At 31.6% G+C, this 17,855-nt stretch overlaps 4 protein-coding genes across 4 annotated transcripts; all 4 read right to left on the bottom strand.

The window, feature by feature from the left end:
• Positions 1-3,357: 3,357 nt before the first annotated feature.
• Tsp_10442 (protein couch potato) lies at positions 3,358-6,700 on the bottom strand. The gene is made up of 8 exons (XM_003372836.1): positions 6,591-6,700; positions 4,928-5,009; positions 4,798-4,875; positions 4,675-4,728; positions 4,358-4,556; positions 3,892-4,028; positions 3,562-3,831; positions 3,358-3,495 (listed from the first exon to the last, which is right to left on the bottom strand). Exons 1-8 carry the CDS (start codon positions 6,698-6,700, stop codon positions 3,358-3,360), a joined length of 1,068 nt encoding a protein of 355 aa, XP_003372884.1.
• A 1,938-nt stretch (positions 6,701-8,638) lies between these two features.
• Positions 8,639-9,299, bottom strand: Tsp_10441 (conserved hypothetical protein). The gene is made up of 2 exons (XM_003372835.1): positions 8,766-9,299; positions 8,639-8,698 (listed from the first exon to the last, which is right to left on the bottom strand). Exons 1-2 carry the CDS (start codon positions 9,297-9,299, stop codon positions 8,639-8,641), a joined length of 594 nt encoding a protein of 197 aa, XP_003372883.1.
• A 3,403-nt stretch (positions 9,300-12,702) lies between these two features.
• Tsp_10440 (electroneutral sodium bicarbonate exchanger 1) lies at positions 12,703-14,394 on the bottom strand. Its single transcript, XM_003372834.1, has 8 exons — positions 14,248-14,394; positions 14,076-14,189; positions 13,741-13,899; positions 13,502-13,680; positions 13,350-13,422; positions 13,229-13,297; positions 12,989-13,120; positions 12,703-12,921 (listed from the first exon to the last, which is right to left on the bottom strand). The coding sequence occupies exons 1-8, from the start codon at positions 14,362-14,364 to the stop codon at positions 12,703-12,705; spliced, it is 1,062 nt and encodes a 353-aa protein (XP_003372882.1). The 5' UTR covers positions 14,365-14,394.
• An 809-nt stretch (positions 14,395-15,203) lies between these two features.
• Positions 15,204-17,458, bottom strand: Tsp_10439 (sodium bicarbonate cotransporter 3). Its single transcript, XM_003372833.1, has 9 exons — positions 17,377-17,458; positions 17,251-17,313; positions 16,874-17,188; positions 16,381-16,841; positions 16,025-16,132; positions 15,719-15,862; positions 15,542-15,633; positions 15,291-15,474; positions 15,204-15,209 (listed from the first exon to the last, which is right to left on the bottom strand). Exons 1-9 carry the CDS (start codon positions 17,456-17,458, stop codon positions 15,204-15,206), a joined length of 1,455 nt encoding a protein of 484 aa, XP_003372881.1.
• Between the last annotated feature and the right edge of the window lie 397 nt (positions 17,459-17,855).

Here is a 17,855-nt window from a genome sequence, read left to right as displayed (position 1 = left end):
AAATTGTATATTCTGAAAAAAATTGAAATTATTAATATATTAAAATATTTTTCCATATGCAACTGAATCTCCTGCTCCTTATAACGTATTATTGTCAGTACGAACGCAAAAGTACAACAACATCTGGAATAAAATAGAATAGAATTGTATCAAATATTTAATTTATGAATTCCTTTTTGTTGTTTTTTTTCCTGTTGATCATTAAAATTGATCGTCGATCGGTTTTTCTTTCCGATAATTTTTGACATTAGTGTACAAACATAGTGAACAGTTTGTTTTCATATTTCAAAAAAAAAAATTTCCTCATCTAAGAATTCGCGTGAATCATCACAATTATATAATTTGAATGCATTTTCGATTCGATTTCGAATTTAATTTTTTTAATTGAATTCACTATTTCAAAAAAGTAAAATTTTGTTTATCAAAATAAAAGAAAAAAAAGAAATTCATGAATTGATAAGTCAAATGTTAATATTATAAATAAAATAAATTATTAATTTCTATTGAAAAACAAATGTTCACATTCATCAATAATTAATTGATATTATTATCGAATAGAAGAGTAAATTGAAAAAGAAATCATGAACTTCATTTGCATTCTATTACAATACAACTAATGATGATTATGAAAATTATTTTGAAAAATAATTATAAAAAATTTAATGAAATATCATACTCACTGATAGAAAAGCACATTGACTGGTGATAGAGGGAAAATGTTTTTTTCTTTTCACTCGTGAACAATTCTGATGCTGACCAACAGCAACAGATGCATTTCAAACAAAATGATCCAATAAATTTTCTATAAATAAATAAACAAATTTCTTTTATTACAATTGGAAAAAAATATATTTTTTAAATAAAAGTATAATTCCTTTTTCTTTTTTGATAATCCTTTCAATATGCATATTTATTTGTCCAGTTGTGAAAAATTACAATTTGCAAATTTTATAGAGACATCTAGCATTGTTTGTCTGTACAATAAACAAGCGTCCGTTGTACAAGGCTTTTTGATCTGCTTCCATTTGATTGCCGGTTAGAGGTAGAAATAGAGAGAATAAAGGGAAATCCGGAGATCAATGGTTGTTTGTTTTGGCAAAAAAGAGCAAACATAGCTACCGGTCACCGTTGGACAAAGCTGGACCAAGCCGAAACGTTCCTCCGTTCAGCTTTGATGCTTTAATTGCTGTGTAAATATTGCAAAATGCGCATTTTTGTCAAACCCTTTGTCGGCAAAGAAAAGAACCCCGCCCTTTTACGCTAACAAATTTTATGGGTAAAATTTTCTTTACAAAATTCTCTCCCCTTCCCTTTCCTTCCCTCTCACCCTCACCATCTTGTCATTATTGCTACAATTATCATAAATTATAAGCAGAATATTTTTTGAAATTTACCTCTATTCGAAATTTCCATTACTCGACGACAAATTTCAACTCACTTGTAATAATTGAGCGGCAATTTGAAATTACAATCCCCCCCCCCCCAAACATATAATATCTCTTGGCTGTTTTGTACTTTTTCACTTTTACCGTCGGCTATCAAATGTCTCGTCGCCCTTTTCATGTTCATGTTCATTTTCACACACTTTGTATATTTTTAATATTATACGTTGAAAAATAAATATCCCGTGTAAATAAATGATGCTTTCTCACGAGATAATTTTCACTTTTTTTTTCTTTTACGAGCGGAAGAAATTTTCATCGGGACATTTTTTATGTCAATTTTAATGGAAAGCAGTTAATTTTTTCATTTTACTCGCAATTCGAGGTGAAATTGAGCAGTTGTTTGAAAATTCAAATGGAATAATGTCGAGAAAATTCACTTTAATTACTAATGGAATGAATTTTCAACTGGCTTAAAGCAGAAAAACAAAAATTGAGTACGCAGACGCATCATACATATATATATATATATATATCGGCTTCTTTTCACCATGTGGTTGTTGAAAATAAATTTCAAAAATTGAAACTCAAATTGCAATCAATCTTCATTGTCGTCAGCCGGTTAGTTATTTGATCGATCAATATTGAAAAATTTCAACAATAATTATTTATATACAATCAAACAACAGTTTGTTTATTATAGTGTTTTATTATTATTATTTTTTTGCAACATTATACTGCATCACAATCGATGGGAAAATTTAAAATAAAAAATTTTTTTTTCATCGATAACCAACTACTTTCTTACTTGATTATCTTTTCAAACAGTAAGCAGTTTTCACAGTTTTAAATCATACTGTTGTCTAGGACAAAAGTACAAAAAAGAAAAAATATTATTCACTTTAGGTGCATGTTTTGCAAATTCTTTCTCAATTTTTGTCCAACAGAAAAAGCATACACACATCTCATTTCTAATAATCAACTTTTCTTTCACGTTTCAATGTTTTTTACACGCACGGATTGACTGGCGTAGTCGGTAGCATGGAATTATAGCATGTTCAACTGGAACAATAAATGTTTAAATGTGACAAAAACACAATTAACAATGCAAAATTTTGCATATTATGTATAATTTTAATTTTTTTCTTTTCAAAGGCATGTCAAAAATGAAAGCCTGAATTACGAACACGGCTAAACGGTAAAGATTTAAAAATAATAAAAACAATAAAAGAAAACGAAACATTCCAGAAACCTCAGTTAAAAGATGGAAGAAACATCAGATCCGCAGAAATTCTGTACGCTGATTTTTATCTGAAACGTAACTCGAAGAGATTACAATAGAAATCTCTCAATAAAAAAAAGAATATAAATATAGATACATATAAAGAATATATAAATAAATATGTTTTCAAAAACAACATCATTTTTTTGTGCATACAAATAATAATATATGCTCAGAATTAAAAATGGAAAAAAAAATCACTCTGTAAAATGTCGAAAATGAACACAACATTGTTGAAAAAATTATTAAAAATGAAAAAAAACAGTTGTTCTCTCCTTTAAACCAAGCGAATAACTGAATTCAATTATAATAAATAATATAGAGAGAAGAAAAAAATGAAAATAATAATAATAATAGTAGTTTTCTTGTTGTGCAACAAAAAATATAATATGTGTATATATTGATGATGATAAATGACAATTATAATAATAGTGATAGTGATAAATAAACCATGTGAAGAAAAAAAAACAGGATCCATTATTTTTTTGTGAAACTTTCGGTCGGTTAACATGGTGAAATAAAAATAGAAAAAGAAAAAGTGCGCTTCAACGTCACAGATACACACACACATGCGCGCACACAAACAACACATTCACCTCAAGTTGGCGTTGCGGTTCCATTCAAATATTCTTCAGTGCGAATCTGAAACACAACACACGGTGGTTTGTGCATATTCAAATTTATGCGCAGTTTTTAATTTTTGCGCCCAAAGCCACCACCTACTTCAGCAGGTTTACTTCGGGCAAATTCGATACGCATACCACCGCGATCCGAAGACATCAGCACAAAGCCCTGGAGCGCGTTCAACGCATGATTGGCATTGATCACGTCCTGAAAAGTCGAATAAAAATCATCGAAACTATTTTTAAAAAAAAATTATTCAAAATGACAATTTACCGAGTATTCAACAAAAGCAACAGGAAACCCGTTTTTGTGGAGAATACGTAAACGAATAAAGCCTGGGATGTTGCTGAACACTTCCAACAGTTCTTGTTCTTGCGTTTTGGCGCCCAAATTGGCTACAAACAGTGTAGTCGACGGTTGTCCAGCAGACATACTACTGACAGATGTTGGAGGCAAGCTGGCAGGTGGTAACATTCCTGGCATGCCTGAAGCTGCTGCTAACATTGCCGCTGGATAATGACTTGCTAATTGATGGGGAATCGGCTTAAAAAAAAGAATAAAATTGAATAATAATAATTATTATTGTTGTTTTTGCGAATTTACTGGTAATGCAGGGTGCTGCAGTGTGTTCTGAAGCAGAGGATGTGGAAAAGTCTGTGCAAATTCAGCCGCGTAAGATGCCAACGCCGGATGGAACAAATCCGCACCGGGACCGTGCAAAATTGGTGCCATCAACTCATCTTAAAATAGACGCAAACCAATCAGACAAACTATTCTCAAGCAACAAGCAAACACATTGCCGCCATTCATTGAAAATGGTCAAGCACCGGACAACACATTGGACACGTCCAAGAGCATACTTGTCACACACGCACACATGAACAACACAAATAAGCGTGTGTCTGGTATGTGTGTCACAATACGGTGCAATTTTACAACAACAGAGAAAATGACAATAGCATGAAGCATAATAAATAAATAAATAAATAAACAACAAATAAAAAAAGGTAGGCAACAACAACATTTTCGTTCCTATTTTCGACAAGTGATAGTGCAACTAGCAACTTACGACCAGTGATCGGATGCAGAAATGGAGCATACGCGCTTGCCGGTGGTGATTGCACTTTAGGCTTGCAAACCTTAGTATTGCTGCGGGCAAATTCCAGTCGAATTGGTTGCGGAAGTTCCGGGTCGAATTTCACACCCTGAAGACTCTGTTTTGCTTCTTCAGCAGCTGCTCTTGAATTGAACGTTACAAATCCGATTGGCTATAGAAGAAGAAGAAAAAATTATTATTATTATTATTATTATTATTTGAATATTATTCAACATTATCAAAAATATACAAGGAAAAATAAAAAAGAAAAATTCTCATAAACTACTTACTGTTGTCGCTTTACCATTCTTCTGTGTTACTTTTAACAGTGAACTTTCGTAACCCTAAAATGGATCAATATTATTTCTTCATCATAATAACACTAATAATAATAATAATAATAATAAATTTACTTTATAAGCTCGAAATAATAAATACAATTCTCGAGGTTTTGCATCTATTGGTAAACCGCTGACGAACAATGTTCTCACCTAAATTAAAAAAAAAATAACATCAACAAAAATATGAAATAACAAAAATAACTCTTGCACAAATAGGATCATTTTCAATTAGAAAAGCCTGTTGCACAATGAATGTGGACAATTTTGGAAAAATATAGCAGCATCTCACATTTCGAATATCAATAATGTAATCAAAGTAAATCGATCCCCTTTTTTGCATGTTCAATGTAGAAAGAGACAAGCACAGAAAATTGAGCAAATTGCCAATAAAAATATGCATAACTTTCCTACAGAATATCAGACAAACAACAATAGAATGCAAGTGGATCATTAAGAATGAAAATGGTAATTTTTTTCATTGTCTTGTTTGTGAGCAAATCAATTTTTTATATCAATTAAAAATGAACAGAAGTAGAAAAATTTTTAGGAACAAACAACACATCAAATTGTTGGAAGAAAAAAAATAACAAACAAGTAAAGATAGATGAGAACGTTTTGTAAATATAAGAAAAAGTGATATCATATTTTTAGTTATTATCAAATCGGTTACATTTACAACATTATGATAAATTTTAATAAATAAAATTATTTATTTTTATTAAATTCATCCTTATTTATATTTTTAATAACAACAACAACAACAACCAATTGCATCAGTTATAATAATAATAATAATAGTGCCATTTCATTTTTTGACCTTGAGAGCAAAAGAGCAGGTTTTTGTGTTGAAAAGTTTCAAAAAGAAACTGGTTTTCAAAATTCAATCCGCTTCAGAAAATTTCCCTGCATTCTTGCTTATATTACTGTACGAGCAAAAAAAATCTAATTCAACACCCTGCAGTAGAAACGCGCCCAAATCCGGTTAATGGATTTACGGACTAATTTTTTTTTAAAAAAATTCAACCTAGCCTATACTGCGAATATTAAAAATTTATGAATCGATGAAAAGAGAATTTTTGAATTAGTATTGTGTAATAATAATTTTGAAAATAATTTGTCTGATGTACATCATCAACGTAGTTAAAATTTGAAATTAAAAAAAAAAGAGAATACAATTCATATTTCAATTAAAAATATCCAACACATTATAGAAAAACAGTTGCACGTCAACATCAACATCAACATGAAAAGAAAAAATAATTGCAATTATTCATCAAAAAGAGATTAAAGACAGCAAACTGACCAACTAGATGACTGACTTGGTTGAAACATATTTTTCAAAGTAACTTTGAAAAATTTTTTAATTTTCTTTTATTGCAAAAAAACACCATGAAAAAGTCCACATGTTTTCGCAAAAACTTGGAAGAAAAGTTTCAATGTGAAATTTAGCAGCTGTTGTTGTATTCAATTCGAAACGTATAAAAGAAGAAGAAGAAGAATAATGATATTGAAAATTTATTGCACAAATTGAAACATTTCCAATTCTGCTTAACCTTGTCATTAATGTATTTCATTATTATAAAAGTAACAACAACAACAATAATAAATAATATTTTTAAAATTGAACAACAAACAAAAAGTATTATAGTAAGAAAAAATTTTCGCCCAATAAACAACCTTGATACAACCAACCTGTGCTGACAAGTATATGTAGGAATTGTCCTTGGTCTAATTGTCAATTGCAAGTCAATTTGCGTTTAATTTTCACAAAGCGACAATGCAAAATGGACCACTTCTCTTCACTTCAACGTCGTTTTTAAAAAATCTGCCCTGACATCAACTTTACACATAAATATTACATACACCTGATATACGTATGCAGTCGTGCATATTTTGGACAAAAGAATAAGCAAAACCTGCTTGCTCCGTTGTTGCCACATTTCCAACCCGTCCGATGCTTTTCCATTATCACCATTATTATTTATTATTAGAAATTTGTTTTCATTCATACACACACACACAAATATAATAGGAAAATTGAAATTTGTTTTTCAATTTCTCTACCAACTCATTTTACATCACATAACGTTGCTCTTTATAGAAAATTATTATTATTAAATTAAAAAGCCCAATAAAATTTAACATTTCAATCATTTCCGTTGCCTGTTTTCGAAAAATTAACACGCAATTACTTTCTCTCCTTGAACGAATCTCCTACTCAAGGATGATTATAGACGGAAATTTTTCCAACTTTGACATCACAGAAAACGTGACCACGCAAAGCACGTTTTCAATACAACAATTTTCCATCAAGAAATAAAAAAAATCAAAAATTATATGAAAAAAAATTATCCATATATACCACCATTTGGATTGATAAAAAATTTAAACGTGAAAAATTGAACGTCCCATGTCAATTTGCACCAAAAGCATGATAAAAATCAAAACAACACCCGCAAGCAACAACAACATCAATCAACATCGTCGGTAATAATTCACTGGAAAACTTAAATTGAATGAAAATAATTAACTTGAAAAAAAAACACCAACAATACTATATATTACTATTCATCAAAATATAAAAAAAATTTACATAATTCTGCTGGTATGGAAAATATATTTAAATTGAACGACAAATTCATCCAATCATATCCAAAGATGAACTTCCCATCGGTAAAAAATGTGTACATTCATCAAAGAAAGTAATTTGAATATTTTGTTATTTTATGCAAAGGTCATTGGTTGAAATTAAATTGTCTGAAGAATAAAAATAATGGCGTAACAATGAAGTAGTGACCAAGCATGTATAGAATAATAGAAATGCAACGGATGGAAGAGAACAAATAAAGAGTTTGGACTTGAATGGTAAAAACTAGTTTATTAAGCTGACAATTTGGCTTTTTTTCACTTAGCTGTCTGTCAATAAGAGTCATAACATTGAAAAATGTGTAAACAAGATTCTAATTGTGTAAACAAGTAAATTGTAGTGGGATATGGTTGTTGAAGTATTTTTAAAAAATAACAAAAATTAATATTAAATTCACAGGAGGAGGATATAAACTGGAATGTGAAAAAGACAAGCGAATACTACTACTACTACTGACTGGTTGTGCTTTTTGCATAAAAGCTGCGTCACAATTTTTGCGTAATTGACAGTTTTGAAAACTTTACTATTTGGAAAAGAACGCCTACCCATCTTCCATTTAATGGAGGTATGTTAAAAGAGCATAAATAAATAAACAAGTTGGAATATTTTTCAAACAAATTGCCCCAGAAGAAACAGACAGTCAGAATTATCATAAAGATTGCAAACAACAATTAGCATAGACAGGTGGATAGATGACCGATTTTTTCTATCAAATCTTTCTGTTTTTTTTTCACCCTATTCTTTTATACAACAAATGAAAAGTAGATTATTATTATTAAATGTATTAAATGTAGTATTATATGAATATGATTGACAGTAAATTGTAGACAATTGTTCTTTGGTGGAAAAAAAAAGCATGCCGGATTTCATTTCCATTGTCTGACGTGTTCCAATTCTTTACCTGGACTACAATGCAGCTTAACAATGAACAAAGAAAACGAGGCAATGTCATCATGGTCATCGTTATCATGTATCTGCATCAATTTTTACAGTAATCATAGAGTGGATAAAATTACAGATTAGTGTTGAAATTGTTGATGACGGAAAATATACAATCATCTCATTTGTGAATATATGAAAAATAATCGTGCATAAAATTGTGTCCGTGAATAGATGAATCAAGCGAATAGTGAACAAGCAGACGGAGGATAATAATAAGCAACAATCACTTACTTCATCATCGTTGCACATGTTCACCGAATCCATACTTTGACTAGTAGACAAAGTGCCGTTCATAATGATCGATGTTTTGCAGCAATGTGTTCGTTATGATCGATTTGTGTATCCGTGCGTGTATGTATACAGTACAGGTAGTGTGTTGTATTTCTGTGAATATTGAAACATGTGATAAGAAAGTATTAAGAAGAAAAAAAATAAGACAAGAAAAAAAAACGCGAAGGTGGAAGTAAATGCGTAATAGAAACAAAGATGATGTAGTAATAATGTTGGGATCCAAGTTGGTGGTGGTGCGTATTTTTATCTCAGAGTGGATAAAAGGTGAAAAGACAAGAGTAAAAGGATAAATTTGCATAAAGTGGAGAAAATATTTTGGAGCAAAGCGGGCAGGCAGGCAAACGGTGGAACATGTTGATCGGTTGGGAAGAGTGAAGAAGTTGTGCGCGTCGTCACGCGTTGGCAAGAGTAACCAAACAAATTGCGCGCCGGGCAAAATGGCGTTGTCATGCGGTTGCAATTGTCTGTCACTAGAGCTGACCAATTGGAATCCGACGTGCCCGACCCGTGCCCTCTCCATATACGGCGCTGTGCACGTTGCGACCAAAGCGACACCAACCAATCGATTGTCACCAGGTACCGGTTTGTTGGGACAATTTTCCAAATAATTCATCCCAGGTCGACCGGACGACCTAAAATTTCCTGCTGACCGACCCAACCGTACTTGTCCACTGTCACCAACAACAACCTTCATGTGGACAATGCTTGTATTGCTGCTGCTGCTGCTGATGATGATGATAATAATAATAATAATAAATAGACACGAACGAACCAACACAGGTCAGCAACTGGACCACTTGGCTCGCCCACCTGACCATGCCAATCTACCAACTTCTTGCTACACACACAATATCCGGAAAGAAGTTCGTGTATTCGGCTATTTCCGCAATTCCCCAAAGCACCACCATCATCATCATCTCATACTGAAATCACACATGCTGTTGCTCTTGTCCACAATTTATTAATTTATCCTCGATCCCTGTTTCACAACTTTTCGAACAACAATTTCAGGGATAAAAAATATATATTAAAGCCAAAATTCAAATAATATTCTTCAATACAACCAACCTGTTTATAATCAAGAATCAAATCGCAATCAATAATCGAAATCACTGATGCGTTTCAACATCCGCATACAAGTTCAAGACGCCAAACTCCCCCAAAGCACACACGCGCGCGCACACACACACACACAGTCCAACAATGAAAACGAACTAACATGCTCATATAGTTTAATATTCAAAAATGTGGGTTACAGTATGTCACATAAGTGGAAAAAAAATTTCAAATTTACTCGACGAAAAGCATCATCGCCCCGCATTGGTTTTCAATTACAAAACTGAAAATTATACTCGATTCGGCTGAATTGGAAATTATAATTTCCTTTTTGAATTTTAAGCATAAAATTTGATTAAATATACGTCGTTTGTTTTCTTTTGACAATGAAGCAATAACGAATTATTAATTTTTGTTTTCAAATTTGAATTTCAAACGTGAAACGATTCATTTTTTTGGCTTTTTTATGCGACCCTAGTTGAACAACAGTGCAGAAGAGTTTAATTTTGGCGGCACATACAATTTACTGTTTAACAATATTGATAAGCTACAGTAAGATCAGATTTCGCCGGTTAATTGTGGAATCGATACAGTGCATTGGTTTGCAATTTTTTTCCAATGGAATATTTGATCGATCGATTCGATCTCGATGATGGAATAAACAGTGCAATTGTTGTTGTTGTTATTGTTGTCTGTTTTTCGTTTAATAAGCATCCGTTGAATTTTTTAAGAAAAAATAAAGAAAAGAAATGAAAGTTTACACGCGTGAAAATTGATCATGTCCGGTGAAAAGTTTGCATAAAGTGTGAAATCAATTTTCACTTTTACAATGCTGACCCAGTTGTTTACATTAAATTGTGGAAATATTATTAATTTTTGATAAATTTGAAAATTCATCGCGTACAAAAATATTCCCCGTCACATTATAATTAGTATTATTTTTCAACGGTGGAAAATGACAGCTAATTTGCAGCAACATTCAAAGCCCGCTTTTCAACAGCCATTTCTTCAAGAGACAGGTTGATCCGCCATGTCATGGCAACGTTGATAACAAATCAAACTGAAAAGCATCTGCGCAGCTGTCATCATTTTTATTTCAACTGCCAACGCCGTTTTGTTTTTGTACCAATCTGTTTGGTGGAATTGAAGATTTATTAACCAACATATATTAAAAATATATATATATATCAATTCCACTCACAACATTTGATGAAAACCAATTTCACAAATTATCGGTAAAATATAAAAATTTTCAAATTCAATACTTCCTCATACGAATAAAATGTCCATTTGGAATGATCATCATGAATATGCAAATTAATTGGACAATTTCGAGAACAGCAAATTATTGCCATGAGAAAAGATGAAAAGTTGAAAACATCCAAAGTATTTGCATCATCGTGAAATTCGACGTCAGTCAGTAAATTCATTTTCACAATCATCAAAGGTCAACAGTATATTCGTTTATTAATTATCGTGCTTTTCATACTTGTAACATTTATCATCAATTTTGTTCTTATTTCATTTTGTTCATTTATTTAAATTGTATATCATTGACGAGAAGAAAAATATCCAAATACTGACTAATGAATAAAATAAAAAAAGTTGAAATTAGTGAACAGCTTTTTTTTAGAAAAAACTGCATTCGTAGCAAGTAGTTTTATTTAAATTGATATTTTCAAATCGGTGTTAATTTTTAATCGATAGGCTTATCAATTTATGCAAATTTTTCAACGAAGGCCAAACGGAGAACATTACAAATATGGCAAAGATCGAAAGAAAAATAAGAATGAAGCTATTTTGAATAACTGAACGCAATAAATGGAATTGATAAAACGGCAACATTATTCATAAATTGCAAAAAATATGCTTTGCGAAGTTGTTTATTTTCCCACAACATTTTGTACAACAATTTTTTATAGTAAAAATTCATTGAAAAGTTTCGTGTAATGTAACTTTTGTTCAGCTTTATTGAAAATAGCACAGATGGACGAAAGCGTCTGCGAATAATTATTGAAAAGAGAAAAATTTCAATCACCTGGATGGTAATTTTTCATCAACTTGCTCACAAAGCTTATATCCGTTAGCTGTTGGGAAGATTTAGTCGAATTTTTGTAAAAATGATGATTTAATTTTTTTTCAACCGAAATGTTTTACTGTTTACTTTCTTTTTTATACAATTAAAATTTGCAAATATTTTTAGCAAATGATGCTCATTCATAACTCACGATTCATAAATCACACGATGAAATAAATATAACATTACGGTTGTATTGTTTGTCAGTAAATTTCATTTTTTATATAATCTTGTTTGCATATAATCATGATATGTAATTTTTCTAAAATTAATTTTACAAACAAAAAGGAAACACCAATTTCACTTGTAAATGATGAAAAATGTTATTGACGTGTGTAGAATAATATCAATGTTCAAGTGTCGAATTGCATGCTTACAATGGTCAATTTATTGTGTTTAAAGTTCTTCATTAAAGCAGAATTTTTCCGCTTGAAAAAATTCATAGAAAATTCACAAATTTTTTCATCTAATACGAACAGTGATTTATTTTTTGATACACAACTAACAAAGCTTGAAATAATGATACAAATAATTATTTTAAAGCAACTTTGAAGAAAACTGGATTATCATTACAAGCAAGTCAGTTAACCAACTTTTAACCACTCAGTCGATATGTGATTTTTTTTGTAAAGTCAAAGTTGGAACATTTAAATAACAAACAGCCATATATATATTTTTTTTTGAATGAAACTTTGCTTTAATTTTGTCAAATTATTCAAAGGAATGTCCAGAAAACATCCTTAAAAACCTACTAGAAAAATTTTAAAATTTAAATGACGATAAAAGTAATTTAAAATCTGAAAAGCATCTGCAGATACAAGTTTTGCATGTAGTTCAATAGAATGTGAAACAAATGTGTTTCTGTGGGTAGGTGGGTGTACATGTAAAAGTATGCAAAACTGAACAATAATATTGATAATACATGCGAAATTATATTACTAATTTTTTTATCATTTTTTCACCGTCATGATTCTTCACGTAATCGGTCATTTGCACTTTCATCCAACAGTTGCAGCTCTTGTTCAGTAAATTTCGTATTCGAATCAAAATGCGCATCCTTTGGCAACGGTTTAGGGCGAATTAGCTCTTTCCAAGGCGGTAATAAATCATCCAACGCCATCAACTCTCTACTGGTGAAAATTTTCTCCAGCAACACTTTTCTAATTGCTACCATGAAAAGCAGCTGAAAATTGTTCAATTTTTGCATATTTTAAATCGAATCTCGACGTTAAAATTCAAAACATCATTACCATCAGTGGAAATGCCATTGAAATAACTTTAATTTCTTCGACAACCGCGAGAGCCAGAAAACAGATTATTTGAATTATTGTAAATAAGTTCACTCGTTTCAGTTGCACTTGTCGAAGCCACGTATAATCTGGCTGATGCTTTTTCGGCATGAACAAGATTAAGATTCGTTGTCCAAACGAAAACAGAATACAAAATCAACCTTTGGCAAATATATTAATTTAAAAAATGCTAAAAGTTACCTGCTGTCCAGATAGTGAAACAATTCCCATGTAGAGAAACACACCCAATAATACTGGCATGGGAATAAGCTGATAAAATTACTCTCAGTGAAATTATTATCATATTATTCATAAATCCTACCTTCATAAAGGGGGTTAAAAATACTGATAGTCCAATCAACAAGTGGGCAACCAACGCTGTGAATCGTTGTTCTCTGAAAGAATTCAAAAAAGTACACAAACTGCAAAAAATTGCGATGCATAAGATAAAATTGTAAAATTAAACTGTTCTACTTTAAACCAAGAAACTGAGGTGCATCGCCAGGTGCAGTTGTTTCAGACATTATTCTCAAACTTTCAACATGCATCAGGGATATAACCGTTGCCGCTACATAAAACGGTATTCCAAATATTGAGCAGACGACCATCAACACCGCTATAACAGCCAAGTCAAGGTGATAGCCATAACCTTTCTGAAAAATTATGAAAACGTCGTCTTAATCGAAAAATTTCAAAATTCAATAATTTGTAACTTTAAGTTTATTTTCTGGCCGATTGATGATAACTGAGGTAATGTTTTGATCCATCAAAATCAAGATGCTGAAAAAACAAGCAGGAAGAAAGCAAGCAAGCGCCATCCACCATGGTTTCACGTCCAACGGATTTAAAATCCAGTCACGTTCTCTAGTTGGCTACAATACTTAAGAATCTGTAGCGCAGTGTCATCAGTTGGATGATATATTTTCAATTGAAATCTCCAATATTACAATTTATTGTTTAACCAAAAAATCATAAATATGCTATTTTAATAAAAATCTACTAGTAAAATTTACCGTTGAATTTCAATTTATATGAAATTAATTCTTACGTTCAATTTGTCCGGTACTTCAAGACACGGAACGTCCGTTCCTACTGCCCATTTTGCAGCTGTCATTAATAAAATTGCAATCGTGACGTTGAAATCTGCAACAACATGCCGTACCTAAACTATTGACAAAAATGCATCAAAACACATTTTCATTTCACTGATTATTTATTACCTTGCTTGAAAAGAAACTGGAATGACGAAATAATTTCAATCCAAAAGCAATGAAAAAAGTAGCAAAAAATAAAATAATAGAGAACATGAATACATCCGGCTTGTAGAAGCATTGCATGCCTTCAATGACGCCGCCATCGAAAAGACAAGCTAAACAACAACGAGTAGTGCGGTACTGACGATAAAATTACATGCAATATTTACCTTCTCTCGATGAATTTGCCAATGTGCTTGGAGGCAATAAATAAGGCTCGTGCAAAGTTGCAGCAGAGTCATTGGAATAAAATTTGCAATAGCAAGGACTGGTGAAAATATTCTAAAAGTAGAACAAAATTATCTACAGTATGCAAATTAATCATTTTTCAATCATAGCATCATTTTTGAAGAGATGAAAGATAAAGTAAATGGAAATAGTGCAATTGGAATTCTTATCATAAAATTTATATTTGGCAAAATTGGAAATGTCGACATGAAAATACTCTACTTACCTGCACTGATGTTACAACAGGAGTATCATAGCTAATTTCCATAAGTTCTTCTACTGCTTTGACCAGAAATATAAGTGAAATCAATGTTGCAAATGCTTCCTCGGTGAAGCGTGTAATAAAAGCAACAAACGCGGAAGCATCAATAGCAACAAAAATGATCAACATGAACCCTGTCCAAAGACCAACCCACAGTCGGATTAGTAAAAAGTCGAAACCTTGTTTTCTAAAAAATTTTTAATTATTCATTAAATTTTCAAGAAAAAAAAACATTTTTTTTTCATACCTGCATAGCACATCCATAATTACTTCAAACACTAAACAAGGTCCAGTTGCTGATAGAACGCAAAGTGGTTGACCAGAAAATAGTGCGTATATTACTCCACATACTCCACCAGCGAGTATGTTTTCAATAGCGCCATAAAAATAAGAAATTTAAAACGTATTATACAAATATTGTCTAATGGATTGTTTAATTCTTTTAATTTTTCCATAATATAATAATTGAATTTAAATAACATTTTCAGTTTCGATTATCATTATTATTACTATTATTTACCATCTGTTTGTGCAAAACATGATCCATAACACCTCCAAATGTAATAATTTTGGAAACATTAGCAAAAAATAAAAATATAGCTGCTGCAATTGTTTGCGTTATTCGTCCACGAAATGCATCACGAAAATCACTCCAATACCATGGAGTTTTTGTTTTTATATCTTCCACTAGACCACCGAAAAGCCTGCAGTAGTTTAATAATCAACGATATTTGAAATTTTTATTATTTGCAGAAAAAGAAATTATTTTACTTTCCCGTTCGGTGAAGCTTCACTTCAGTTTCTGGTGTTTGACTCAGGGATCGTATCAATTCTGTTGGCTGACCGCCAAAGCAACGTTTTTGCTATAAATGCGAACGCTTTATCAAATCTTAATTTACTTAATCTTTATTTTTCGAAATCTCTTCAATCGAGAAAATAATTATTTACTGGCAAAAGATTGTCATGCGGCTCAAGACGATTTTGGGTGCTCAATCTTCCAGCCGGAACAATAGTAGACTGACTGAGAAATTCATCAATTCCATAGCATAAATGAAGATTATCTTTTGCTTTGTAGCATATATGACTGAAGACCTTAAAATGCATATTGTACGATGAAGAATTAATTAAAAAAAACGGATGATTCTTCAACGTTATGCAACTTTTTGGATATAAACTTCAATTTGTCTTTAATATGTAAGACATCAAATTGCTTATTTGGAAAAATTTTAATAAACGTGCGCAAAATAAACAAACTTCATCGACAAACAATGTTCCCATACATCGCCCAATTGTATCCGAATCTCTTGCCATGTGATCTTTAGGAATCAAAAGTATATATAGAAATCTTGTTGGAATGGGAATCTAAGATAAAGTTTAACAAAATTAAATTGTACAATTAAATAAAATAACACAATTATTGAGTCAAAAATGTAAAAAGTTTAAAATAAAATTATTTCAAATGAATATTCTTTTTAAAAACGTTCATATGCAAAAATGTAAAATGATTTCATTTTTAAACGACACTATTTTACTTTATGTATTATCAAATGTTAATTAACATTTACAAATCAATAAGTATTCAGTTGAAAATTAGAATTAAAGTTACTTACCTCGAACAAGTTTTTCATAACTGTAGCTGTTTTCAGTCGAACAAACTGAACCAGTGGATATGTGAGAAAGTCTGGACTTCCAATTAGTATGCATGCACCTTCTGTATCTTTTTGCAATTTTCTCAGCAAATTAAAATGAACTGACCTTGTACCGTATGTTTTATCACCCTTCGCTATAGCGGCTATGCTTTCTTCATGTAGTGGCTCGAGCAGATTATAAAACGAATCATTTCCACTACCGCTACCTAAACGAACGTGGTGCTGCAGGCCAGTGAATGTGAGCAAGAAAAAAAAATATTCAATACTTTCTTTTCCAGAACCAAATTTGCTACCGATCAAATGATACTTTGGTGCCATAAGTATTTCTTTGCATTGCTTTATTTCTGCTCTCGATAAACTGGCGCTCTTTCCCCAGCTTTCTGTGATCTTGTCTGTACACGATGAAATGAGATGTTCAGAAACTGCACTTTATCCAGCAACAACAAAATCATACCGGCTAATACTGCAAAACTGTCGGCATTTACGTCCAGCAATATTTCTCCGCACGAACGGAGACTGTTTTTTAATTGAAGAAGATTTTGCAAAGTTAGCAGAGTGATATGCGGCTTTGACCATCTACTGCTTCCTGTTTCTACCATCTCTTCATATTTTATCCATCGTGATAATTCACGCCAACAGGCAGCACTGAATCGATTTTCATCTTTAATATCTGACAGTTTGAGCATCTCGCAAAAGATTGGATGCGGCAAATTTTCACTAGGACCAACGGCATCTTCTTCCATGATGCTACAAAGCCGTTGCACTGTACCTGGGAAAGGGAAAATGAATACAAGCCAAATGTTTTACAAATATTATGCAAATGATGAATACCATTTTCTCCAAGTCCGATTTGAATTTTTTGTGTCATTGTTAAAGAGTCGACCAGAAAATCACCTGCAAATGAAGATGAATTGAATTTTTTTTCGAATAGAAAACCAAACAAAAAAGGATATTTACTTCTGGGATCAAGGAAAGAATCCTTTCTCGGCTGATTGGTCACTCCAAGAGTATTGGAAATTTTTCTCACAATTCGATTCATTTTTCTTTTTTTTTTAATTTAAATGTCTAAAATTTATTAAAATGGAAAAGTTTGAAAAGAAGAAGAAGAAGAAATTGTTTTCTGAAAAATTTTCTCCGCACAACTTGAGAAATTTGCAGGAAATGACGTAAGCTAAAAATGTGACACAACATTGTCCCGTTGATCTGTCATCATTTCATTTTTAAAGATAAAAGTTCGATTAAACAAACCAGTCGGATGATTTTGAACGCTTGCTTGAAGCATTTAAACATGTGCTTTATTCAAAAATACACAAGACTTCATGTTGTTGGAAAAGTTGCTCCCCCGATTGACAATGATTAAAACACGATCTGTGCTTTATTACTTGGTTTGCATCGTTGGATAATTTCCATTTTCGAACTGAGCATTAGTTATAGTA

This window comes from Trichinella spiralis (assembly GCF_000181795.1).
Source record: "Trichinella spiralis strain ISS 195 chromosome Unknown Scfld8, whole genome shotgun sequence".
Taxonomy (NCBI): domain Eukaryota; kingdom Metazoa; phylum Nematoda; class Enoplea; order Trichinellida; family Trichinellidae; genus Trichinella; species Trichinella spiralis.
Note: the sequence above shows the minus strand (reverse complement) of the source record. Positions and strands in the feature narration are given on the sequence as shown.

Bases quoted from the DNA above. Each gene is read 5' to 3' on its own strand.
- Tsp_10442 (XM_003372836.1), bottom strand. From the start codon at position 6,700: ATGGTGATAATGGAAAAGCATCGGACGGGTTGGAAATGTGGCAACAAC. The intron at 4,729-4,797 runs GTAAATTTATTA...GATCCATTTTAG, and splicing joins TATTATTTCGAGCTTATAAA to GGTTACGAAAGTTCACTGTT. The intron at 4,557-4,674 runs GTAAGTAGTTTA...CTTCTTCTATAG, and splicing joins AGAATGGTAAAGCGACAACA to CCAATCGGATTTGTAACGTT.
- Tsp_10441 (XM_003372835.1), bottom strand. From the start codon at position 9,299: ATGAAGGTTGTTGTTGGTGACAGTGGACAAGTACGGTTGGGTCGGTCA. The intron at 8,699-8,765 runs GTTTTTTTTTCT...CAATATTCACAG, and splicing joins GCATTTACTTCCACCTTCGC to AAATACAACACACTACCTGT.
- Tsp_10440 (XM_003372834.1), bottom strand. From the start codon at position 14,364: ATGCAATGCTTCTACAAGCCGGATGTATTCATGTTCTCTATTATTTTA. The intron at 13,900-14,075 runs GTAAGAATTAAT...TAAGTATTGTAG, and splicing joins AAGTACCGGACAAATTGAAC to CCAACTAGAGAACGTGACTG. The intron at 13,121-13,228 runs GTAACTTTTAGC...AAAAAGCATCAG, and splicing joins TTTCACTATCTGGACAGCAG to CCAGATTATACGTGGCTTCG.
- Tsp_10439 (XM_003372833.1), bottom strand. From the start codon at position 17,458: ATGAATCGAATTGTGAGAAAAATTTCCAATACTCTTGGAGTGACCAAT. The intron at 15,634-15,718 runs GTAAATAATTAT...TCGCATTTATAG, and splicing joins CGCATGACAATCTTTTGCCA to CAAAAACGTTGCTTTGGCGG. The intron at 15,475-15,541 runs GTAAAATAATTT...AAACTACTGCAG, and splicing joins AAGCTTCACCGAACGGGAAA to GCTTTTCGGTGGTCTAGTGG.